This window comes from Nuphar pumila, chromosome 9 (genome assembly GCF_984573655.1).
Source record: "Nuphar pumila chromosome 9, dmNupPumi1.hap1.1, whole genome shotgun sequence".
NCBI lineage: Eukaryota > Viridiplantae > Streptophyta > Magnoliopsida > Nymphaeales > Nymphaeaceae > Nuphar > Nuphar pumila.
Window position 1 is genome coordinate 5812600 of NC_143257.1, and position 27806 is coordinate 5840405.

General features: G+C 39.3%; 1 protein-coding gene across 2 annotated transcripts; it reads right to left on the reverse strand.

Moving 5' to 3' along the window:
• Positions 1-609: 609 nt before the first annotated feature.
• LOC149828297 (protein TRIGALACTOSYLDIACYLGLYCEROL 2, chloroplastic-like) lies at positions 610-27294 on the reverse strand. 2 transcript variants are annotated; one of them, XM_090017504.1, is made up of 6 exons: positions 26675-27294; positions 13481-13810; positions 2052-2167; positions 1806-1896; positions 1577-1698; positions 610-1270 (listed from the first exon to the last, which is right to left on the reverse strand). In XM_090017504.1, exons 1-5 carry the CDS (start codon positions 27164-27166, stop codon positions 1606-1608), a joined length of 1122 nt encoding a protein of 373 aa, XP_089873630.1. In that variant the 5' UTR covers positions 27167-27294; the 3' UTR covers positions 610-1270; positions 1577-1605. The 2 variants fall into 2 exon arrangements, with proteins under 2 accessions (XP_089873630.1, XP_089873629.1); XM_090017503.1 differs by having other exon boundaries at positions 26669-27294.
• Positions 27295-27806: the final 512 nt, after the last annotated feature.

Below are 27806 nucleotides of genomic sequence, written 5' to 3' on the forward strand. Positions count from 1 at the left end.
TCCCAGCCGGTAGTCATAATCACAAGTATTTTTCTCATGTTTCACTAACCTTGAGAAAGTGTTGTGATTGTAATTTACAATCACGGGTCGTGAAAAATCCAAGAATCACAGGGCATTGCAAACATGATGTAAAGCTCTTTTCCATGCATTCAGAGCCAGAAGCTAATGCCCACTACATGTCAGAATGTTCATTCTTTCTAGTTGCTTCTGTGTTTCAGAATATGGTTAACCAACATGTTAACTAATCAATTAGGCATTTTGCAGTTTTTTTCTTCTGCAGTACCTTGACAAGACATGAGCATGAAAAAGGTTCCAGAATCGGTTTTATAAGGGCTAAAAAAGAATCACTTAGCTAGTAGTATCAAATTGAAGAGTTTTTTGTTTGTAAAGATTTTAAAAAGGATCAATGCAGCAAAATTCTCATAAAATAACTCAAGTGTTATGTCAACTCAATCAGTTTCTTGGTACACGACCCTTGGTGTGTGTGTGTGTGTACACTCGAGTAAATTTCCACCAACTCTGACTTTTTATTATAAGGAAAGTACTATTAATAGTAACAAACATCAGCATTTAACATCTACAAACCAAAGAAAATGCCATTCTTCCTGAGATAACAACACAACCATAAGTTTTATTTCATGATTTTTAATATGTAGTTTCATTCACAAGAACTAACCATTCAGATATCTGATATCTTCTCCTGCATCATCCCAAAACTTTTAATAACAATAGGCAAACTTGACCTCTGAAACTCAATATGATCTACTGAAGAGCCTTGGTGGAACTCTAAATTTAGCTCTATCAATCACGCTTATTGATGCTCAAGCAGTAGGCAGAAAAGTTGGATACACGAATTGATTACGAGAAAAAATTATCTAAACTGATATCCAGCTTCTAATCTTTGTCTTAATCAAACCATCAGCTGTTCGGATTGTGTGCAGCCTATACAGAAACAAGCCTAATGAATCAACTGAGCAATTCTTCCAGGTTTGGGGTGGATATATAACATAACATTTTCATTTCATCAATTAAACCAAACACCAAGCAAGCCCATGCAACCAGGATGCAGCTCAACAGAATTTGGCAGTGCAGCCATATCATTTAATTCTGGTGAAATATGAAACTCCTTAGCAACCCAAATTCCTTGAGTTAATGTAGCAGCACAAATGTCATGAAAAGGGAAATGCACTTGCCTTTTTTCTTTTCCCTTTCCCTTGCACAGTGCAAACTGCTTCTCGCTACTGCATCAGTAAAATGTTCTGCACCTCATCTGCTCAACCAGGGGAAAAAAGATCACCTGTGAGCAGCAGTAGCAGAGTACAGCAGATATCTCATAAAGTAAACTAACACCAAAGTTGCATGCATCACAATCTAAGGTCAAAAGAGAGATTCAAGGCTTCAAACCACCTTGAGATGAGTATGACAACTTGGATAACGTCAAAGTTGCCTAAGTGGTCGGTTCTGAAAAGCTATCATGTGACGGGAATCTGGACTTGGGCTAGAAATAAGCATCCTTATTTTCCAGTCCTCACACACATTTTTTTTTAAACAATAACGATCATGGATATGGCCTTACCTGCTAGAGAGTTATACAAGCTCTTTTCATTACAGAAGGCGACTAAGAGACCTAATGAGCAATTTCAAATTATGCCTTGTGGCCTCATCACCAGTGAAGCCAGAAACATCAGTCGTTATAGTCTGCAGAACAAATGGTCACTATTAATTAAGAAATTAAGTAGTAGTCTGACAACAATGCATTGACCCAACTATAAAAATAAGGCACACAAAAGAGCTGAAAAGATTACCTCAATATTCTTGAGAGTAAATATGAGAGTAGCAATAGATTGGCGAAGAAGCTCAGTGTTCTCAGGAGTTAGGATGGAAGAATGAACCACCCTGCAGGACAAGCATGTCAGCTGTTTCATGAATTGACTATATCCATTTGAACAGTCATATTTTTTTCTACTTTTGTTCCCTATTGGCTATCATGTTGATAATAAATAGATACCAAGGTATAAACTACGCAAGACTTATAATTTAAATGATTTTACCTAAGATCTTCACTAGCTTCAGTCAAGGACTTGGTCAAATTCTCTACGTTCTTGAGTAGGTCACCATCACGAACCTTGGTCAACAAAGGTTGAATATCTTCAGCCATGGCCTCAATCTGTGACATCACTAGATGAAAAAAGATGAGTATCAGCACATGCAAAGTAATTCGGAATAAAGTGAAACAAAATCTAATCCAAAAAGAGTCATATGAGCTACCTTACCAGGACAGCCAAAAGGCCCAAAACCATGCATTATTTATGACAAGGGGTGGAATGTCTGAAGTAAAATTTTCAATGAGAAAACATGAAAGAGCATGCTTCCAACTTCAGAAAAAGCAAATAATCAATAGAAAAGCAATGCAGAAGATATTAGAGAATGGACAGAAAACCCAAATTATAAGAACCCAAGTTTATGCATCTCGCTCTAGTAAAAACCCAATAATAGACATCTGAAAACATACATATGCTATATATCTTTTAGATTTAACTAAAAGGAAAGCTGAAATATTCTAAAGTAGATGATAAACATTCACGATGAATCAATGATTATAGAAGCATGCACTACTAGAGAATCACACTACTGCTTCAAAAGATATGGACATGGAAAGATAAGCAATGAAAGTGTGCCAAGCACAAATGAATTTACTCCTTTCCCACATGAAAAAGAAAAAGGGTGAAATGATTATTTTCAGATGAGATCTGCTAGAGAAATAAAAACCATCCTGTTTCACCCCAAATGGTGGGAAGGAAGCCCACTTTTGGGCGAAAGTAGGCCTCTTTGCCGCTTGGGGTGAAACAGACACCCAAGCAGGAAACACCCTGTTTTGCCCGCACATTAAATATGATGACCCCATTTTCACATGAAACGGGGTTGCACCACCTGACCTGGGGAACAACTTTTCCCAAAGAGAAGGCTTTCAGGTGAAAGTCAGTTCCTCTCCTTTGGCATGTAACAAACACCCCCTTAATGACAACAAGCTATGGGAATTTTTTAAACAAGAACAACTAGCACAAACCATGCAGTATTGCTTAATAAATCATTCTAGGGTTTGGCATTTCTTTTTGCTGCTATTACAAAATTATGCTTTCAGTAGCATGTTATTCCTGTAAGCCTTGAAAAATGAATATGTTCTGCTTGCTGGCAATTTAGCAAATAGTTATCGTTCACAACATAGAAAATGTATACATTATAATGCTCAAGGGAGGTCAACTTGGTCAAGTTACCTTAACCAGCCAATGATTCTCTTATTTTGGACACCATTGGTTTCAACTCAAACAACTTGACAAGCCAGTTAAAACTAAATTAGATTGAACATAAGTGGTATCAGTTACAGCGAACATCAAAGAATTATTATGACTGACATAAACAGTGGATTATATCCAAGCAGAACATTTGTGTGTGATACAAGATCAGCTTGACCATTTTATTTAGGGAGTAATTCTGTCATCCAGAAGTAATTGGGGACCTTGTTGACAATTCTTCATGATGTCAACATGGTTAATTCAACATGTACAAGGTTCCAATTTCCAAGCCAACATAAAACAGATCAGTCTATGATAGTTTAGATAAAATAAGAATACCAAGGATGCATACAGAGATCTCCTACAACACAGAAATCAGGCACAATGACACATACAATTCAATCTTTTCAAACTTAACCTAGTACATATGGTACTTGTGTGCTTGCATGTACAACTTAATTTAAAATAATAACTTTAGCTTTCCCTAGAGTTGTGCATTTAGCATACATTGAAATGAAAGTTCCAATGAATCAAAAGAAAACAGATTCCTGCTGTAAGGGCACTTTCCTTGTAAACATGAATTTAGCGTATCCCAGAATAAATGGGTGCATTTGGAAACAACACTAGGTTTGTTTATGTTGACAATGTTGCAAGAGTGCAAGGTCATGTTTGCAACTGTCATGCCCCTGAGAAAGTAGCAGATCAATGTTTCACCTGGGTGAAAGATGGGGAAAACTGTCACAGAGATAGTTTCTAACCTATCAAAGTTGTCTTTTTGGGTAATTTTGCCATGAGAAAATGAATCGCGAGATTGCAAACTTGCAAAAAAGCTTCCTCGCCTACGAGGAATGGACTGCATTCTCAGGTGAGAGTGTTTCATGGCTGTGTCCTAAGTAGAAATGAAAGCTTCATTGAGTAGTCTTAGAAACGGATGCCTAAAATATACAGACAATAGGAGCATGATCTGCACCACAATAAGAGAATTACACTTTCCAAGTTTGGCCAAAGTCTAAGCACAATAGCAAGGGAGCATCAACACTTGTCCACCATTAATCAACTCCTGCTAATTATCAATAGCTTGTTTAATATAAGGCAAGGTTCAATGGGCCCAGAAAATATTGCCCAAGTGTCAATAGGAAGTAAAATGGACATGCTCTTGTTAATGTATATACAGTTTGAGGGGTAGTTTAGTCATTGTAAATATAAGGGTATTATGATCATTGTATACATTGTATATTAGTTTCTTCTTTATCTATTTCATTTCATTTATTTTTGTAAATCCTAGAATAGGACTGGGAATAATGGTCATTTGACCATAGGACCGTTGGGATCTCCCCAACGGCTACATTTGTAGACATTGGGGGAGACCCCAACGACTCTCTTGGCTCTCTCTTGCATATATAAAGGGGTTTGTTCAAACCCCATATGTTGCAAGATTTTTTGCTAAAAGCTTTTGGTGAATACAAATCCTATTTTTATGTTTGTTGTACGCACTTAAATGGGTGATTTGTGTGGATTCGTGAATGTGTAATTGACCCATTAGTGGCTATTGTGATTGTGTATGTACATAAGTGACATTTGTATTTCATTACATGGTATCAAAGCCTTGGTGCTCTATTGTTAGTTTTGAGGTACTGAAGAGACTCGTGGGAGATCGAGAATATCGGATAGAGTCTCAGGAAGCATACACATAGCCTCACTTGAAGATTGATGCTCGTGTAGCTGATTTTTTAAAGAGTAGACGAGTTCGTCATATCAATTTTGTGGAGCATTGCCAAACCAAGTACCTTGTACTCTTCTTGGTTCTATATCCTTTGTTTTTGTTTATCTTCTTTCTTAAATGGCCGACAAGAAAGTGGTGTCGGTGGTCCCTATTACGTTTGATGAAAATAACTAGAACTTATGGGCCACCGCCATCAAAAGAATCCTAATCGAAAAAGTCTTGTAGGAATATGTTGATAGTTCCTCAATGGAACCACAACTTATTATCACAAAGACTCTTAGCGAAAAGGATGGAACTACGAAAGAAGAGGTCCTTAAATGAGAAGAGAGAGAAAAGGCCCTCTTAAATTATAAGAAAGCCATGAAAGAATGGGAGATTGGACATGCAATGGTCATTTCCTTATTTATGGAAAGCATAAGTGAGGATACATGTGAGACCATATTAAAATTTGAAAGAACCTATGAAGCTTGGCTCTTTATTAAACAAACATATACTTAAAGTGATGTCGTTTATGGAGAAAAGAATGTAAGAGAGTACTATGATACTCTCAAAAAGTTGTGGGATCAAATGCAAAAAATGAAACCTATTTGGAAAGCCCAAAAAGATGCCAAATAAAGAAAGAAACAAATTATGAATGAATAATTTTTTCAATTTATGAGGGGTCTACGACCGAATTTGAACAAATGAGAAGTAACATCATCCATAGAAAGCAAGAAGAACTTTCACCTATTTATGAAGTCTTGGCTCAAGGAAGAAACGAGGTTAAAATCTCAAACTGAATCCAAGGAGTCCAAGGATAATGTTCTAACCGTTTCAAGACCGGGTGTTAATTCTCATATATATAAGCTTTCACACTTCTACAAAAATAACAATTTTGGAAAAACTCGATCTTATGAAGGAAAAGGAGATGGAAAGAAGAAACTTATTTGTTACAATTGTGGAGATGGAAAGAAAAAACTAATTCTCATACATATAAGTCATTTCAAACCATATTGTTCAAAATTTAAAGCTAAAGAGGAAAAGAAATCAGCTTCGGTTGGTGTTTCTCAAGTTGACAAGGAAAGTTCAAGTAAATCTATAGGGAATATGTCGCTATCTCAATTGATAGAAGCATTGCAACCTCTCCTCAAAAGTTCCTCCACAACTGGTGCAGTTGTCTCCGTTTCATTACCACCTGGTATGATTTCTTGACTCTTAAATTTTGGTGCTTCATTTCATATGACTTATAATAGTTTCATACTTACTGACCATAGTATCGATTCGAGTAGAAATTTTTCTTTTACTGTAGATGGAGCTTCTCTTGATGTTCAAGGAATTGAAAATTTTGAAAAATCTCCGAATTTTTGTATTCCAAAAATAAGAATTATCCCAAAACTTAAGTTAAACTTACTTTCGGTTTCTCAAATCACCGACCAATATTGTAGTGTCTCCTTCACATATGACCAATGCTTAATATAAGATCCCCAATCAAGGAAGCAAATAGGGGAAGAACATATAGAAGGAGATCTCTACTACATGAAATGGTTAATTATTCAAAAAAAAACGTTTTGTCTCAATATACAAAAATTGGACTTAATTTTGTGGCATGAAAGACTAGAACATATTACTAAATTGTCAAATGTATCTCATTTGAGAAATTTTTGTAATGAGAAAATTCAATGTACTAATTGTATACTTACAAAGATGGAATCAATTCCTTATCAAGAGAGGATCTTTTTTACTACTAAACCACTTGAATTAATACATTCTTATGTTTGGGGCCCGACTCCAGTAAAATTTAAACGTGAATACATATGTTATGTTATCTTGGTAAATGACTATTCTACTTATACATGGATTTACTTTCTTAAGCACAAAAATGAAATATTTTAAAATTTCAAAAAAAATCACAAATTAGTTACAAATATGTTCAAAACAAACATATCTATCTTTCGTTTTGATTTAGGGGGAGAATACATGTCAAACAATTTTAAAAGTTACTTAAAATCCAATAGAATCTTACACCAAAGGTCTTGTGCTAACACACCCCAACAAAATGGATTAGCCGAATGAAAACATAGGCATATAGTAGAAACTATGAGGACTTTGTTCATCTCCAAAGGTGTTCTAAAACATTTTTGGGCAGAGGCAGCTCTTACTGCAATATACCTTATAAATCGGCTTTCATCATCAAAACTTCAAAATGTAACTCCATATGAAAGACTTTTTGAAATTTCTCTTGATTATTTTAGACTAAGAACCTTTGAATGTAAGTGTTTTGTGTTGACAAACAAAAATGACAAGTTATCTCCAAGAGCCATCCCCTGTGTATTTCTTGGGTATGGTGAGAGTCAAAAGGGATTTTGATGCTATGATCTTGAATATGATAAATTATAAGTTTCAAGAAATGTTACTTTTTTAGAAAAGATTTTTTTTTTGATAAAAATGTGCCTAAGAGAGAAGATGAATATTTATTCTTAGAGTTGGATTCTAAGAATGATAGTGATTTGATATCAAAAGGGAATCAAATTGATGATAATCAAATACATACTCAGTGTGGTGGACATTAGGATCATTCTCAAATTATTCAATATAAAAGAAGACAAGAAAGCTATCATCCTAATGCCTTAGAAAAACATTTCAACTTAGAAGCCCAAGAAACTAGAAATATTAGGCACTCTAAAAGGCAACATAAAGAACCAGATAGATTTGTGACATGAGTCATTTATCCCTCAATACAGCGTCTGCCTAGCAAAAAATTTCTCCTACTTCGAACCAATCTCATACAATCAAGCTAAGGACTATCCAAAATGGCAAAAATGTCATGGGTGAAGAAATAAGAGTATTAAAAAAATCTAAAACTTGGGAATTGACTGTCTTACCACCTGGGAAGAAATAAATAGGATGTAGATGGGTCTTTAAGGTTAAAACTAAGAGTGATGGAACATTGTAAAGACATAAAGCCAAACTCATAGCCAAAGGGTACTCATAGGAATATAGGATAGATTATTATGAGACTTTTGCCCCCGTTGCAAGAATGCCTACTGTTAGAATACTTATAGTTGTAGCTGCTATTAGGAAATGACTCATTTATCAAATGGATGTCAAAAGTGTCTTCCTTAATGGAGAATTAAAAGAAGAAATATATACAGATCCACCACCTGGGTAAGATATTCCAAAAGGAAAGATTCTTCACCTTAAAAAGGCCTTGTATGGTCTCAAAAAAACACCAAAGGCCTGGTATGATCGTTTTAGTTCTATTATGACTAGTCTTGGATATTTTTCATGTTATACTGACACTGCTTTATTTGTTAAGAAATTTGTTTTTGGTATTGTAATTTTGTTCATTTATGCTGATGACATGATCAGGAGGAGATAAACAAGGAATAAATCACATTAAACATGTACTTAAACAAAATTTTGAAATGACTGATTTAAGTTTTCTCAAATTTTTTCTCAGGATTGAAGTTGCTTATTATCCTCGATCATATTTATTATCTCAATCTAAATTTGCTACTGAGATTATTGACAGGTCTGAATTGACTAACGAGAAGAGAGTAGATACACCTGAAGTTATCAACTACAAGATAGAGATTGATAATGGAACTCCATTAAATGATCCCACACTATATCGACAGATGATCGGTGCCTTGACATACTTGACCATCACCAGACCAGACATCTCTCATGCAGTTCACACTGCTAGTCAATTTCAGCACTCTCCTACCTCAGTTCATATGAGTGTTGTTATGCGCATTGTTAGATATTTAAAAATTTCTATTAATAGAGGATTATTATTGTCTTTCTCATTCCCTCTTGAATTAGTTGCATATTCTGACTCTTATTGGGGAGATCTCAATAATAGATGTTCAACCACTGACTTTTGTGTTTTTGTAGGAGATACAATGGTGTCTTGAAAATGTAAAAAGCAACAAAAGGTGTCTTTGTCATCCACAGAAGTCAAGTATTGGGTTATGACCACCCCGATATCAGAAATTGTTTGGTTGAGGAGCTTGCTAACAGACATGGGAGTACCGTCAACCACACCATCCCAGGTTATAATGTGACAACAAAAGTATCATATACATTGTTGAAAATCATATCTTTCATGAACGCACTAAGTATATCAAGATGGACTGCCATTATGTCAGAGAAGAATTTTTTAAAAAGACGAGTTCGTTGCCGCATGTCATGTCTGAATATCAACTTGCAGGCTTCTTCACTAAAGCCTTTCCTTCGCCTAGATTTCATTTTTTGTTAGTCAAACTTTTAGTGATCACACTGTATGTTTGAGGGAGAATGTAAATGTATATACACTTTGAGGGGTAGTTTAGTCATTGTAAATACAAGGGTATTATGGTCATTGTATACGTTGTATATTTGTTTCTTTTTTATTTCTTCTATTTCATTTATTTTTGTACATCCTACAATAGGACTGGGCACAATGGTCATTTATTTTTGTACATCCCAACGGCTCTATTTCTAGCCAATGGGGAGACCCCAACGACTCCCTTGGCTCTCTCTTCTGTATATAAAGGGGTTCAAACCCCATATATTGTAAGGCTTTTTGTTGAAAGTTTTTTGTGCAGACAAATCCTATTTTTGCCGTGGTGTATGTTGTTTGCTGATGATATTGTTTTGATTGATGAGTCTAGAGCTGGGGTTAATGCTAAGTTAGAATTATGGAGACAGACATTGGAAGCAAGAGGTTTTAAGTTGAGTAAGAGTAAGACAGAATACATGGAATGTCGATTTAGTAAGCAACGAAGTAGTGATGGGAGTGTAGTGAAGCTTGGTGAGCACGAAATATCGGTGGATGATTCTTTCAAATATTTGGGATCTATCATTCAAAAGTATGGAGAAATTGATGGAGATGTAAATCATAGGATAAAGGTTGGGTGGATGAAATGGAAGAGTGCAACTAGAGTGTTGTGCGATCGTAGAATGCCATTGCGTTTGAAGGGAAAGTTTTATAGGACGACTATTAGGCTCGCTTTACTATATAGTACGGAATATTGGGCTGCCAAAAGACATCATATTCAAAAAATGAGTGTAGCTGGGATGCGTATGCTGAGATGGATGTGTGGAAATACAATAAAAGATAAGATTCGGAACGAGGAGATACGTAAGAAGGTAGGCGTTGCACCCATTGAAAATAAGATGAAAGAGAATCGTTTACGATGGTTTGGACATATTCGACGAAGGCCTAATGATGCTCCAGTTAGAAGGATGGAGAAATGGGAAAATATATTAGTTAAAAGAGGTCGGGGTAGGCCTAGGAAGACATGGATGGAGGTGATAAGAAAGGATATGAATGCTTTGAACCTCACCGAGGACATGGCATTGGATAGAAATGAATGGAGAAGGATTCATGTGGAAGACCCATAATGATTTTCTTTGTTGGTTCATATCGCCGACCCCAATTGTTTTGGGATGAAGGCGTAGTTGTTGTTGTTGTTACAAATCCTATTTTTATGTTTGTTGTATGCCCATAAGTGAGTGATTTGTGTAGATTCGTGATTATGTAATTGACCTATTAGTAGTTATTGTGATTGTGTATGTCCATAAGTGACATCTGTGTATTTCATTACAGCTCTGGTTAATGGCAAGCCTTGTTAAGTTTTGAGCACCATATGATGTAGGCTTATACATGGTCACCTCACTGCCCATCTCCACTAGGGACATTTCGTGACATTGGCATATGCATGTTCCCCATGGTGTCCAATATCCACTCAAAGACAGTTGTCTCTTAGCACCCCATCTGCTTATTTGTACCCTTATCTCTAGGCCAAATGGTGGTGGCTGGTGAGATATGGCTGATGATAGATCTGGCCTGATAAAGAGGTAGCCCACATTTCCAGCGTCTAGAATTTAAGAGAACTAATGTTGATCATTTTATGACCCACATACAAGTCCAAATCTGACCAAAACCAGACCTAAGTCACTGAGAGGGCCACAAAGGCATATTTATGCATATCTGCATCCAGCCTGTATTGACCAAATTTTCACATATAAAATTAGGGATTCTTCCTATTTTTGGTGAAACCTAGAAGATATATGAGCCTATCCGGATCCAAAATGGAAGGTCCACCTATATCCACCATACACAGAGAATTTGAATGTGTTGGCTCACAACAACAATATTTGAGTGATACAATGGAAGAACTAAGTCACACGGACTTGCCAAAGAGGCTGTCGCACCTGTGTCGATGTGATGCGACGTGGGTGCCGGTATGGCACCTGGTGCGGCAAAATTCATGTTTTTCTGCACCGAGTGCGGTCAATAAACTCGGGTTGACCGCACCAGGGTTATCTTTGTCTAAAATGGACTCGATAAACTTTGACCGAGTCCATTTAAAAAAAAGAAAGAAATTTGGTGTGTGTGTGTGGGGGGGTGGGGGGGGGGGGGGGGGGGGGTAGGACCTGACTCCTCCTCCCCCACCCTGACTCCTCCTCTCCTCTTTTGACGGCCTCTCCTCTTCCGACAGCAGTTCACCTGGTACATCTCTCTCCTTCTTTCTTCTTCTTCTTCTTCCTTCTCCTCCTCCTTATGTTGTTCTTTCTTCTTCCTTCTCCGCCTCCTCTCTTTTTTCTTCTTCTTCCTTCTCCTCCTCCTGTCTTTCTTCTTCTTCATTCTCCTCCTCCCTCCACCGCCGCCTCCTCCTCTCTTTCTTCTTCCTTCTCCTCCTTCCCTCTTTCTTCTTCCTCCTCCATCCTCCTCCTCTCCTCATTGGCGTAAGGCCGAACCCAGGCCTGCTAGGTTCGACTCGGCCTCTAGTGAACCTAGGCCTGGGTTCAACAACTGTTAAACATTATATATATATATATATATAACCTCCCTGCACCCAAGTTTTTTTAAAGTACCACATTGCTGAATCTTCATCCACACCCGCACCTATGTGACATAGGGGAAGAACAATTGAAGGCCAAACTGAGTAACTTTTAGTACAAGGGATTTGCTCAACTGGATCAATCTCATAATCCACTTGAACAGTAGCTAGAATTTAATCAATAGGAAAGAATCCTGGAGCAACCCTTATAAAAGATGTTGAATAGTGATGACAGAACCCGGGTTCACTGGATTAGAGGCACTAAATAGTGCATACAATGACTAGGTCGAAATGGAGTATATAAGAATGTTTAAAATTTAAATAAGAAAAAACCAGAAAAACAAGAAGTTCAAATCAACCTGAATCACTCAAAGGAAAAAAAGGGATGTTACTGACTCAGATCAACCACACCCACCACCATACTAACCAGAACGACCACAGCCACCTGGTAAAACATTGAGCCAGAACCAGTGAGGGACCAGGTCTGTGATATGTGAGATCCTCAGGCAATTACACACAACAACAATATAAGTCAGGAATGTTTTAAATGATGGTCAGCTAAATTAAGTCTGAAAAAGCATGAGTTCACAAGAAAACTCAGGCAACAGTTGCCAAAGATAAAATACTAGCATCCTACACTCTGGCACTCCAAAAAATCAAATCATCATGAGGATTGAAAATCTAGAAGATTGCCAACAAACACCAAAGTAAAACACATAACTTGAATGATTCAGTAAGTTGGAGGTTGCACATTGCTCCCTTGAGAAAGGAATCTCAAAGCTGGGAAAATATGAGAAGCATAAGGTGCAGCTGAGGTTGTTGTCAGAAAAAACTAACCAACTCACTAAAACTCAGCCGCTAAATCTTTAAATGAAATAAGAATGATTTATCCATATAATTAAGAAATTTCAAGAAAAAACACTTAATTTGAATTTTGAAGTAATATCATCAACAAGCTATGCCAATAGGAGAAACTCGGGATAAGCACATTTTCATCTTCGCATTGTTCACAAGTTTCCCATGGGACATGATGAAACAAGACCTTATTGACATTTCCACGTACATAAGCAGAATCCTACACTTCATTTTTAAGCATGTCAAGACTGTCATCACACAGTTTGAAGCCCACCGCAGTTGATGTTCTCCTTCCTGGGAGAGAGGGTTGATAGTCCAGAAGCCCTACACCTCAAAGTCAAACCACCAAAGGGAGGTGCCCTTGACTTTACCAGGAGTGCCATTGCGGGGCAAATTTCACTCAAAGGGTTTACCAACAAGCATGGGGACCATGTCACTCAAGATTGAGTGGGTTCCTCATCATTTAAACAAAAAATAAAAACACATTTTGAGATATCCCTAAAAGTGATACACACTTGGTGATAAAAATTAAAGTTTATCCATGATTGGTTTTTTTGGATAGGCAAGCAGCGGGGTAATCCCCTTCGGATTAAAAAATAAGACCACTCGATTATTATATAACCATATGTGATCTAACCATCCACGTATCTCATTCAATCCCAACTTTCATCATGATTGGTTAACAGTAAAATTTTAACAGCTAAAATTTGTTTAGAAGCACATCATCACAAGCAAGAGGAATTGAGAAAGATTAAATGCACATAAAGTAGCAAGTTCCAAAACACAAATGAGATGCATACCTTTGCAAGGAGTGGTTTTGCTTCCTCTATCGCAATTACAACTTTTTCAGCCAAATTGTATGCCTTGGACACACCAATTTCTTCCATCTCTTGCCCAATACGGGTAAATATTCCAACCAATGCATCCAAGCTCACCCCTTGACATCCCTTCAACTTCTGGCGGTCACATAAAATAAGCCCTTCTTTATCACAATCTGGATCAAGAGGACCAACTGTTGGAGTTGGTAGAGGGTCTCGTGGTGTAATATCAATCATGGTCTCCATAAGAAGACCAGATTGGTTTACCTCAACCAACGAATTTCGAGGTATAACAGTTTTATCGTCATCAACCTGTCCCAAGAAAATCACAGTATACCAGATCAAACTCATGTCACAATAAACCTTTCTGAACCAACACAATTCTCTTGAAATTGGTGAGGTTAGTGTAGTTATATATCAGATGGGAGATTAATTTCCTATCAATGCTTCTTAAACCAAAATATACCTAACGCAGCAAAAATATGAAGATGCAACCAAAACATCCAATCAAATGGTTCAATGTTTCAATATGCTAGTTAAGGGAATTCTAACTTTTTACCATAACACAAGTTTTCAAGTTTCATGGGCAAAGAATAGTTTGGTGGATTTTTCTTTTCCAGGCATCTTTGGTTTGAAATAGGCAAATTCCCCGTTTATTACTAATAGAATATGCATCCTCTTAATTATCCCCATCTTGGAATGTGCAAAATATTCTAGGACTTGAAGAACTATTACATATTTTGCAATTGAAGAAGAAAAGAAAGAAAGTGTGCACAAATTAGATTTTCACGGAATGAAAGAGAGTCCAGCATGATGGGATTCTCAGTTTTTGCTGTGCAATTCCAATTATTATTGAAGTATAATCTCCACTATTATCAGCCTGTAAGCAGTAGCCAGCATCAACCTCAGTTATCAAGACTAAATTCCTAGGAAGATTATATGATAAAGAAACCAACAAAGTCTAATTGCTTTTTTCTTCGTTTGGTTCCTTTTATTACATATGCTTATGTGATATGTTTGATAACGACTTTTATAGAGGAACTCACCATTGATAAGCTAATTTTTCCTTTCTTCAAACTAGAAGCAATGCATCAGTAATCTTGCATGTTTGAATAAATCAGACAGTACATCCAAGTGCTCGTAGACTGAGGTCCGTCACTTGAAGACTGATGTGTTCTAGTGGGCCTGGGTTCAAGGTTTAAGGTTTAGGTGGGCTGGGTTAGGTTTGAGTTAAGTCAAGGATCAAATGTAACAGGTTCGGGTATGGGTCTGGAAGGGTTCAAAGAAAAATCGGTTTCTCCTAAAATACAGCACAATAAATGCTGAAAAATTAGGAGGTGACTAGGGACACATCAGGGAAGCTTGGGTTAAATTTTAAGGTTCAGAAGATTCGGGGTTGCAGAGATAAAATTTTCAAAAATTCTGGGTTTGTCTGGGGACTGAATTTTGTTCAGTTTCTAACAGACCATGAGAATAAGTAATTTCTCTCAAAATATAATTCAGAAAAATCACAAAAAATAGGGTTAAGCTAAGAACATGTTAGAGAAGGTCTGGTTAAAATTTGGAACAATGTTGTCTGTATCATACGATACGGTACATATCTTATCAACGCAAGAGATTGATATGATACACACCTATATCTTGATATGTGTGTGTATCATAGGTGTATCGCATGTATCGTACGATATAATGTTGTATTGGTATCAAACGATACGGTTCTTACGAAACTAAAAATGGGCAAAACCATGTTTTTATGTTTTTGGGTTTTAAAGAGCTTTTGAGGACTCAAACCCTCGTGTGTGTGTGTGTGTGTGTGTGTGTGTGTGTGTGTGTGTGCATATATATATAACATATTAGAGAGCTTCCCACACACCCTAAGAGACGTGAGACCATTTTGAGGGTCGATCTTTGAGTCGGAAATAGGGCTTTCATGATTTCGCCAAGTAAGAGTGCATTTATAATGCTTTTTCACCCAATGAAGTGGGTTAAGAAAAAATGCATTTTCACCAATTTTCACTCAAGAAAATGGGTTAAGGTAAAAAATCTTTATTATTAGCAAAATTACAAAGCTACTCTCCAAAAACAAATCGTCTCGGGAGATGTTTCCCCTACAACCCCCCGCCAACTTACTGTGAAGTTGGATTCGCAAAAAATAAAGATTTATATCAAGGTAAAAATCAGGCTACACACTCCAACAAAGATGGCATAATGGGACACTCTAGTAATGAGTGAAAACCGATTAAAAATCGAATGCAACTATTGCCATAATATTTTTGTTTATGTAATATGAAACTATGAGCCTTGCACCATGTTCTTAATTACAAGATATTTAATATTTTGCATTGTTCTTATAAGATAGTTGATGTTTGATGATGTCTTATACATCTCATAGAGACATAAATGCTTCATATGTGAATTTAAGGTTGCATTTTGTGCATTTCATCATTGTTTTGTGTGTTATGATTTTTTAGAATATTTGAAATTTTTTCTGATTTTTTTTTAAATCTATGATTTTTTATGATACGATATGTATCTTATTTTCGGCCCGACCGATACGGGTTATGATACGATACTTACAACCTTGATTTGGGAGTCTGGGTTGGTCTAGTTTGGGATTTAAAAATAAATAAAGTAGGGACACGGTTTTAGGTCAGGTCTGTTTCTAGACTGGGATTTGGGCATAATAGGTTTTGGTGTCTGAATTCTTCTAAAAAGGAAAGAATTAGGATCCAATATTTGGTGAGTAGGTTAAGGACAAGTAGGTACGGTTTGGGAGGAACGTTATTTTTAAGTTGAGTTAATTTCAGTGAATCGCAACAAAATGTTGTTTTCAGGTTGGCGTTTAGAAAAGGTTTAGGCATAAGAGGAGTTTAGGAAATTGGTTTCGGGGACTTGCACGGCTTAGGGAAGATGTCCTAAGGTTGACTGAGGGTCTAGTTTGTCCAAGGGTGGCTCTGGTTCCACGTACAGGGTTGGATTGGGTTAAGTCCCCTGCTACGTTGGTACAATCCACAAACACTAAATAGAATTGTTCTACCTAGATTTTAGGCAATTCCAGACCTAGGAAGGGCTGGTATCACCTTACGTAACCAATAGAAGAGTCTTTATAGAAAGGGTGAACAAGTCGGGGTAGGGACTCGAAGGGGTAAGGACAAGAGAGAGAGGGGACGAGTTTTAAGAAAGAGACTTTCAACTTCTTATTTTTCAACTTCACCAAATGAGTCCCTTTTATAGGCCAAGGGAGCTCTCACTTAATTACAAGAATAAAAGCAAATAACCCACTACTCTAAGCACTAAGCAATTTCACTAATGAGACCCACTAACCTATGAGACTCTTTGTACCCAAGGCCATAAAGGAAGGAAGTCCAAGGGTTACACATTTTTTGAGGGCCTTGAAAGCTTCTTGGGTGGCGCCAACCTGGTGGGGCCCACTTATTGACGAGGGGCTTCTAGAGGGGATGCCTCGTGTGGGTCCCACTTGGTATTGATGAGAGGGCACCCAAGAAGGACCCACTCGGATGAGTTGGTTGCTGAGGTGGCGGCATGGCTGAGGTGGCATCATCTTAGCTGATGTAGCGTCTTCTTGGAGTTTGTCCCATGTGGGTGACTTGCATCATTTGGAGCTCGGATGATGGATCTAGGTCAGCTTGGATTGGGCCCATCTAATTCCAAACTGGATCCGGGCCCCAAATGTGGAATGAAGTAATGTCCCAAATCAAATGTCTCTCTTGGCTAAGAATGCGGTAAATGCTGATGTGACACCTTAGGGGTGAGTCTCACAGCAGGATGAATTTTGGATTTGGATCTGTAAAAATCGGGTCCTCAACAGTTGCTCAGCCTTTGGAACTTGGATTTGGGTTTTTCTCATCTTGAACCAGATCTTCAACAAGTAGATTTGTAGCAATGCTTGAATCCACGCAAATCTCTTGATATAATGGCTCTGGATCTAAGTATGTCTTGCTTAAATCCATTTGAGCCAATAAGTGTGGGTCGGGTCGTCAACACAAGGATTCGTTTTGCTTGTCTAGGGTAATGAATATGGAGCAAGGTCCTCTAGAATTTGGACTGTATCATTCCCTCTCCTTTGAGATTTGCCTAGTCCACTAGGCAAGGATTTGCTACGAAGATTGTCGTCCATCACTAACGTTGGTGAAATCCTTCGCAGTGTTTGACAGACTGTTTTCCAGCCTTGAACACCACTCGACACCCGTGTGTCCTTCCAACACAGGAGTCGTCTGCACTTGTGAGCCTCGAGAAGAGAAAGCTCACTTTGTCAGTGGCGGATCCGATGTTGTCCTCCACTCGTATAAAAAAAATAGTGATTGGGTTTGATCCAAACACTATGAGTTGTACTTTTGCGTTGAGGGTCCTTTTATTGAGATTCGAACTCAAGTCACGATGTATGCTTGCCCATGAGAAAAATTCATTATAGGACATGACAAAGGAGACTGTGCACTCCATCTTCTTGAGATGACAACTTAGTGGTCCATAGGTGATTGCAACTACCTTGTCAATAGTGCACACTTTCGGAGACACGGTCTGTCGAGGAACAACACAAGGAATGATGTTATCCTTCTGTTGCACCACCTTGCCATAGTACCTTGAGGTGGTAGTTGCAACCTTAAGGTCTTTGGCATAATAGTGATCAAGGCACGAATCCGTGACACCCGACCACGGCAAACAATGCACACAAGGAAGTTGGTTTGCCATGTACAGGTGCGGCACACAATGAATGAGGTCTAGCCCAATTAGAGCCATTGGGTATGCACCACTTCCAATTGGTTGAGTCCTTCGGTGTCCAGCAACCCGAGCCATAATGCCCCATGAATCAAGGAATTCTATGACCGAATTTATTTGTTGCGGGGTTGAGGCATGTCAATCCATAAGACTTTGGAAGCTCACATAGTGCCTCCCACTAGGATCTGAATTTCTTTTCCCATGTGCCATCTTGTAGACAAATAATTCCTTCACGTTCAATGGCGAGGCCTTGACACGGTTGGTGGGGTTTTCAAAATCCATTGGGTGGCCTCAAAATATTACTTGAACTCTTCTCCCGATGTTACAACCATTGGACTCCGCGATGAGCTCCTCAAAAACTTCAGGCACGGTGAGCAAGGGAGTCGTGCATATGACTTGCTTGAGTTGCCCAACGGTGAGTCCAACTCCTTCGATCCAAACATGGGCATCCCCTTCTAACCTTGCTTCTACGAAGGTAGCCATAGTTCCTTCGTCCACCATGCGCCCTTGACCATCCACGATGGATCCAAGGAACACTCACACGGCCTTGGTGGGTGATGGCTTAGGCCAAGAGGTCATGGCATTGATCTTCTTAGATTCTGCACACTTGCCTTGTTGGTCCCTCACATGGCCATAGTAGGACACTATTAGGTGTCCTAAATTGCATAGGGTCCATGGGACCATGAATACATGCTCCTCGAAGGAAATATGAGGTTCTTGGGAACCTTGATAAGGAGAGGAAGTAAGTTTGGCGAACTTATTTTCAAACTCAACGAGCACCTCCTTTATTGGTTTGTGGTTCTTCGACCAATCGGGGGGTCGACTATGCCTCTTTATGAAGGCTGAAATTTTTAGTTGTTCCTCCTCTACCCCAGCCTTGGCGAAACGTCCAAGGGTTTGGGAATCTCGAGCCATGAGCTCATTCTGTATTTCATCCCTAGACTTTTTTCCAAATACGTTTACGGAGGTAGGTTTGGGCCAATCCTTGTGCATGTTACACGGGTCTTTGCACATAAGGGTCCAAACTCCCTTAAGAGTCCCTTTTCGAAGGTAACCCTAGTGGGTGTCCCAAGGCAATGCTCGTGTCGCTAGTCCCACTTTAATCTCTCGCCATTAGGGTGTTCTAAGGAGCAGCACCCTAAACTATTTTTGGGGATTAGGCTTCTAGTGTCTTTTTACATCATACATCGCATTATGAGAGTTTAGGAGAGAGGAAAGAAGAGTTTTTCCGCATGTTGAAGTAGAATACCCTCTTGTTGCGCTTGTGGGTCCGCTTGTGCTTCTTCTTAGGGAACAGTGTCAACCTCGAGAGTGACGACAAGGTATCGCTTGTCAGGTTGGTCAATGTGTTGTGGCAACGAAGCTGATTCGCATGTCGGGAAATTGACACGCTCTTTGAGAATGTCACCACCACCGATAGGGGATTATAGCTTCTGTTGAAAGAATTGTGCGCCCCCTGGGGTTTGTCGCAAATAGTTCAAGTTGGTGAATGGTTTCTAAATTGGCCAAGCACTTGTCAACAACAGAGTGCTTAGTGTTGGGCTTTCTCTCGGCAAACCGGTTGGCGATTTTGGGATCCATCACCGAAGTTAATTCCCGAAAGGTAGAAGAACGAAGGATCGTTCGCTCTGATACCAATCTGATGTGTTCTGATGGGCCTGGGTTCAGGGTTTAAGGTTTAAGTGAGATGGGATGTTTGGGTTAAGTCAATGATCAAATTCGAGTAACAGGCTTGGGTATGGGTCTGCAGGGTTCAAAGAAAATTCGGTGACACATCAAGGAAGCTTGGGTTAAATTTTAAGGTTCGGAGGATTTGGGGTTGCAGAAATAAAATTCTCATAAATTCTGGGTTTGTTCGAAGACTGGATTTTGTTCAGTTTCTGAAAACCGTGAGAATGAGTAATTTCTCTCAGAATATAATTCAGAAAAAATACATAAAATAGGGTTAAGCTAGGAACATGTTAGATAAGGTCTGATTAAATTTTGGGAGTCTGGGTTGGGATTTAAAAATAGACAAAGTCGGAACACAGATTTGGATCAGTCTGTTTCTGGACTGGGATTTGGGCAGAGCAGGTTTTGGTGTCTGAATTAATTCTCTTAAATAAGAAAGAATTAGGATCCAATATTTGATATTTGGTGGGTAGGTTAAGGACAGGTAGGGATAACTAGGGTTAATTTTGTATGTCTGGACTAGGAACGGTTTGAGAGGAACGTTGTTTTTAAGTTGGGTTAATTTCAGCGAATTACAGCAACATAATGTTGTTTTCATATTGGGGTTTAGGAGAGGTTTAGGTTTAAGAGGGGCTTAGAAAGTTGGTTTCAGGGACTTACATAGTTTAGGGAAGATGTCCTAAGGCTAAGAGAGGGTCTGGTCCATCCAGGGGTGGCTCTGGTTTCACGTACACGACTGGATTGGGTTGAGTCCTCTGCTACGTTAGTACAGCCCATGAACACTAAGTAGAATTGGTTCTACTTAGCTTTTAGGCAATTCCAGACCTAGGAAGGGCTGGTACCAGAGTTAACGAAAGCTTTTTAGGTAGGTGGGAAGCACGCTTCTCGAAAACTCGCTTTAGAAATGTGATACTCCTTGCTTCTGAAACTTCATGGGAATCTCAATTCTCCCACGCTTCTTCTATGCCTTCTATATGCTTTTCTCATGTTTCTTTTCGTGTTTTTCATGTATTTCCTCTTATGCTTCCACTCACTTCCCATGTACTTTCTCTAAATTGGTAACCATCATTATTAAATTTTAACACAAATTTAACTCTTTTACTGAGAAATCATGAAACATAAGAATAATCAATTTTATTTCAGTTTTTATTTGTTGTTCGATTCCTATTCAATTACCATATTGCTTCATTTTTATTCATATTTCGCTTTCAAATTGATACTTCATTTCTCGCTTCCGCTTCCACTTCCACTTCCGAGTTTGGCAACCTTGGTTGGTACCACCTTATGTAACCAATAGAAGAGTCCTTATAAAAAAGGTGACCGAGTGGAGGGTAGGGACTCGTAGGGGTAAGGACGAGAGAGAAAGAGAGAGACGACTTTAGAGAGAGAGAGTGTATGCGAGACGATTTTGAGAGACTTCTAATTTCTTCTTTTTCAACTTCACCAAATGAGCCCCTTTTATAGGCCAAGGGAGTTCTCACTTAATTACAAGAATAAAAGCAAATGAAAGAAAATAACCCACTACTCTAGGCACTAAGCAATTTCACTAATGAGACCCACTAACTTATAAGACTCCTTGGCTCCAAGGCCATAAAGGAGGGAAGTCCAAGGGTCACATATTTTTGGAGGGCCTTGAAAGCTTCTTGGGTAGTGCCAACCTGGTGGGACCCACTTGTTATTTATGAGTGAGAGACACCCCCATGTGGGTCCCACTTGGTATTGATGAGGGGACGCCTAAGGGGATCTCACTTGGATGAGTTGGCTGCTAAGGTGGCGGCATGGCTGAGGTGGCATCATCTTGGCTGGTGTAACGTCTTCTTGGAAGTTGTCCCATGTGGTTGAGGTAGCTTGCATCATTTGGAGCTCGGATGATGGATTCGGGTCGGCTTGGATTGGACCCATCCAATTCCAAACTGGATCTGGGTCCCAAATGCAGAATAAAGTGATGCCCAAAATCAAATGCCTCTCTTTGCTGAGTATGTTGCAAATGCTTATGTGGCACCTTAGGGTGGGTCCCACAATAAGATGAATTTTGGATCTTGATATGGATATGCAAGAATCGGGTCCTCAATAGTTGCTTAGCCTTTAGAACTTGAATTTGGGTCTTTCTCATCTTGAACCAGATCTTCAACATGTGGCTTTGTAGCAATGCTTAGATCCACCCAAATCCCTTGATATAATGGATCTAGATCTAGATCATAGATCCATTTGAGCCAATAAGTGTGGGTCGAATCGTCAACCCAAAGATCTATTTTACTTGTATGGGGTAATGGATCTGGAGCAAGGTCCTCTGAATTTGTAGTGTATCAAAGCCAGTAAAAATTCCATAACTTACATGCCTATAAGTTGTGAAGAGCCTAACATCCAATCAAGTTTCCAACTAACTTGATACTTCAAACATTCACAAGCATATGCTAGCACAAAGTAGCATTCACGTATCCACACCACAAACGTGAGAAAAGTGCTTCAAATGCACTGTTTTGTTAATGAACATAAGGGAGTAAAAACCAGGGTTACCGGAAGCGCCTAGCTAAAAGGGGAAGCGCGCTTCGGAAGCGCGGAACGTCGCGCTTCCGAAGCGTCCCCCTTTTTTGGGAAGTGCATCCCTCTTTTTTGGGAAGCGCGCTTCCCTTTAATGGGGGACGCGTTTCCCTTTGATGGGGGACGTGCTTCCCTTTAATGGGAAGCGCGCTTCCCCCACGCTTCCCCTATTTTTTCAATTTTTTTGTATTTTTTATTTTTTATTTTTATTTTTTTCGCTTCCCCCTCGCTTCCGAGACGCTTCCTATGTCGCTTCCGAGACGCTTCCTAGGTCGCTTCCGATACACTTCCCGAATCGCTCCTAAGTGGTCCCACGCTTCCCCGCTTCCTAAAATTTTGAAAGTGCCTCGCTTCCCGCTCCCGCTTCCTCAACTGGCAACCATGGTAAAAACCCTTTTCAAAGAATAAATTTACAATGGGCTAAAGCCCTTATTTATAGAGGTAAACCAAAGAGAAAGAGACGTTGGAGCTGTAGAGCCGTTGGGTACAGCCCAACGACTCTTATAGTTTAGGCATACTGTGTTAGCTGTACACAGTCCGTCATTAGCAGACTGTGTCAGCTGCACAGTCTGTCATTAACAAACTGTGTCAACTGCACAGTCTGTCATTAACTAACAAATAAAATGAACCAAAAAATAAAGTAAAAAGTAAAAAATACAGAAAAAGAAAAAGATTACAAATATATGCGTATGTACTTTATATATATATATATATATATATATATATATATATATATATATATATATACATATATGTATTATTTTCTAACATAAGTATGATATGTTCTCTTCTTTATATTTAGAATTAATTCCGAGCATAAATCTGCTACAAGTCTTTGCAACCACTCCTCAAACTCCAAGCACATGTCAACAAGATGGGAAGAAAAGGGGGAAAATCACCAGCAGCTTCAAGAAAAAACACAGGAAGTACATTATACAGCAGATTTGTGAGCATATCTTTTTATGTTTTACACATAAAATGGAGAAAACACATAAATGCAACTCTAACTCACATCCTGTCAAAGAAAACAAATGAATAACAGAAGTGAGAAAATAATCATTTATATTGACAATTACTAATCAAAGATATGGTTGAATATAAGGATAAATCCTGAAAAACAAATATTCCAAATGCATAAGTTCACTTCTCCCCAAAAAATGACGGCATTCATATGTACATACGCATGTGCTATGTCACATGGGTGCGTGTGCGGGAGCGGGTGCGGGGATTCGGCACTTTCAAAAAACCCGGGTGCGGGGGTGCGGCAGGGGCAAAAATGTAATATATATATATATAGAGAGAGAGAGAGATAGAAGGGGGTCAGGGGGTTCCCCCGGCGCGGGTCGGGGTTCAGTTTTTTTTGCGGGTGTGTTTGTTTGAAGACTTGTTACCCACGTTCTGCTTGTTGTGTACTTTAGCTCAACGGGACAAAATTGATGAACTGAAAGGATTGGCTGCTGACTGTCATGATTCAATCATGTCTGAAACTCCCTGGTCTTCACGAAAAAAATATAAGCGAACGGTTTGACGTGGTTTGTTGGAGAGAGAGTCTTCACGAGGACTACGGCGCCACTGCCACGCCATTGCCTAGGGTTCTTCAAATTTCATTTTATATACAGTTGCACACAGATGACAGCTAAAAGAAATTTATTGGATTTGACATGTGGAAAAGAGAGGTCTACACAAGGCTACGGCTAGAGCACCCATCTCGTCAGGAGAAAAGTGAATACTAATAACCACCAAGGCTCTACTCTACCACCACCATTATAATTTATTATGGAGAGAGAAAATCCTTGACGAAAAAGGATTTGGTTGGTTGAAGCATAAAGACTTCAAAAGGCTCTTGAATTTTGGTTTTAATTTTTGAGGAAGATGGATCATCATTTCCAAGTTAACAGTATGTTTTCGAACGCTGTGAATTAATTGTTTGGAGGCAGGAATAGCATGGGATGCCAACAAAGCTCGTCAGATGTTGTGGACACAAGTGCCCCTTTATAAAACAAGAGCAGCAGCAACAAGCAGCTGTCCAGAATTTTTGTTTTTAAATTCTGCAGCCCATTTCGTAGGGCAAATTTTTTTTTTTAAATCCAAACAAAAATGGACCGAAATGACCCGGGGTGCGGTCAACGCACCTAGGATCGAGTTGACCACACCCGCGTCGAGTCGCGTCGATGCGGGTGCGGCACCCTGCTAGCCGAATCCCTGTGACATAGCTCATGTGTCTACATGCACCCAACACCATACTTGCAGAAATACAAAAATAGAAATATAAGGTCACATTGTATGTCATCACTCATTAAATGGTGAAGATCCACTAAGAGATGGTAGAGAAGACCAAACAAATTGGAGTAGCAACAGATAACAAGCAAATTCCAACTAAAAAGTCCACTAGTAACTATTACCAATTGAACAATCCAACCATGGAGAACTTTTCTATAGCAATGACATGGTTACATCAGTAATTCTGAAGTACTCACCTTAAGTAGTCACTCTACTTGTTGAACTTCAATGGGAGAAAAAAATCATAGCCCCTCAATTACCATCAACTACCATTAGCTCTCTCCTGCACTTGAATACACTGCATACTGAACTCTCTCTCTATCATACAACTCCAACAAGGAGTTGCTAGGTAGTCACATCCCTCAGCATCTTAAACAACCTAGCAGGTTTATCACACAGACTGGCCCCTAACCAAAGCATCCTTCTAAGACTAGGCACTACTACCATCTAATTTCAAATCTGAAATATCCTTTGAACATGCCAAAAGATGGATCCACTGTTTCTAAAGCTCAAGACCTTCATAAGAATTGGGTTTCTCATGAATAAGTGGCATAAATAATAAGGATTAGAGCATCTTCCACGTGAGTCCATTAAAAATGCTTTTCTCATATTAATCCTCACCCTATGGACTAAGCATAAAAAATTCATTCTTATGCTCTTTCCAGAAACATCTTTACCTGCTAGTTTATCATTCAACATTTGTCCCTGTGGTTTCATTCTGAAAGGTCAACATAAGTTATTAACCTATGGTAGAATGGCAATTATTTCCTAGTATGGATGACTGAAAAAGTACCCAAAAAAGGAAAAAAGAAGTAAAGATGACTATGAAAAATAACAAAGTAGGGCCTAAATTTTGAAGGGTTGGGAACTCTTAAGATCCATCTTTCAATTTCTCTTCTTGGTTTTCTGCAACAATTAGGTAAAAGCAACCACTAACTATACCTTCATCATGGTCAAACACCGATTTAGGGTAAAACAAATTATAATTTCAAAAGTCCAGAACAAAGGAAAAAAATCCACAAACTTTATCCCATCAAACATTAATGTCAAAAAGGGACGAGGAAAACAACCATCTTACATGTCCACTCTCAGCTACCATATGTGTTGCGATTTTGGGTACCTACAAAGCAATTTCAACTTTGAAACATGCACACAGTGTTTCTAGTTCGCATTGTAAGCATCATTCCTACGAAACTCATTAACGGAAAGTATCCATACTCCATTAACACATCGAAAACCCATGAAAAGTCCAATGCAAAAATCCATTAGGACCAGAAACTTCACCTGGAGCACAAAAGACAATGTTCACATACAATCTCCTATGGGCCAACTTTCCCAACCCAATTTTTGCCATCCGCAATATAATTAAGTGAAACAACTTAAACTTCAATCCCAATGAAGAATGCACTTCAGACCATAACAAGGCCCCAAAACATCCAACAGCAGTCCCTCGCTTCTTAGACCCCTCCACAAATGCCTGTCTCTAACCAGATTCATTTGAACTGAACTCGTGCCATACATATCTACACATTTTTCACTCTCAACGTATCATTTTGTTCCCACCAATTTCCCTTGCAGTAAATCGCCAACCAAGTAAAAAAACAAGCTAAGCCCAAGCATGTACGAATCATTTCCACAATCATTTTATATAATTATATTTTGTGTGAATAGAAATTAACTAGCTCCTAATGCGCAACTTAACAAGAAAAGTGAAATCATCTAAGCGCATAGTTTATGCTTCTGGCGGGCTCTAGCATTCGCACCCAACTTCAACAAACGACTCAAAACACAATCAGAATCTAATCTCTCAACCACACAAAGATAGCAGACAGAAACCAAATTCAAGACTAGAAATTCAATTAGCAGATTGTCAATTCTGCGAACCATCAAAACAAAACAAAAACTCCAATTCAATCAACACGAATAAGAGAAACAGCAAACCTTTACCTCGGCAACGGCCTCGATACTCTTCAGGGAAGGATTGACCTTAACGACGGTACCCACATTGACCCCCCTGATCCTCACGGGAATCCCGGTGCATATTCCGCACGCCTGCGAGAACTCGAACACGGCCTCGTACTTCCTGAGCCTGGACCTCAACCGGAACCCCTTCAACCAGACGACGCAGAGGGCGAGGAGCACCGTCCCGGAGACGACGAACAGCCCGACGCCTCCCTCCCAAACGCTCCGCTTCCCGAACCCGAAATCGCTCAGCGGGCGGAGCGTCTGCCTCCAGATGGTCCTGGGGATGTCGAGAACCACCGCGAAGGGGTTCCTCCCGCCGGGGCTCTGCTCTACGTCCGAAAAACTCGCTCTGATCGGAAGAACCCTATCATTCCTAAGGTTTCTCGTAAGGAGAGAGGGGAGGAAGTTTCTGGAATCTACGCGAGGGAGGAGAGTCCTGCAACCGTGGATCTGTAACAAGGAGACTCCGGCCATCTCTCTGGAAGCAGGAAAAAAAACTAGAATCCACGGGAGGGAGGAGAAGGAAGGGCTTCCATTGCAGGGATTTCTAGGATTTACAGGAAAGAGGGAGCGACAAAGAAGGGGAATGAACGAGAATGCTGATGACTGAGTGCTAGAAGGGAACCGAAGAGGAGGGCTTTATGAAGGGATGCCGAACGAATCGGATATTGAGAACCGGATATTCCGAAACTATGCCTTCAAACCAGTGTATCGGATTCAATGACGATCGCTGTGATACTTCATGAACGCAAATCTTGGTTTTCATGACAAAATAGTCCAATCATAATTGTCCTTCCAAATCATCAACACGTTAATATTTGGACTTTCATTTGCCATATCCAAAATATTGCAAAACCCGAAACTATGCTCTCAAACTGGTATCGGATTCACTGATTTTCTTTTCTGGAAAAGAAACCCCATCACTTTCGCTGGGCCTCATCTTGGTAAAACCCTTGAGGTGCCCCCTGCCCACCAGGGAACCCAGCTTCCACCTTGCAGCAAGGGATGCCACCTGCGGGTTTTGAACTTGTGATGTCATGTCAACTTGGTAATTTTCAAAAGTCACCCCTACCAAGTGAGTGGAGCACTTGTGGGTGGATTCAATGATGTGATA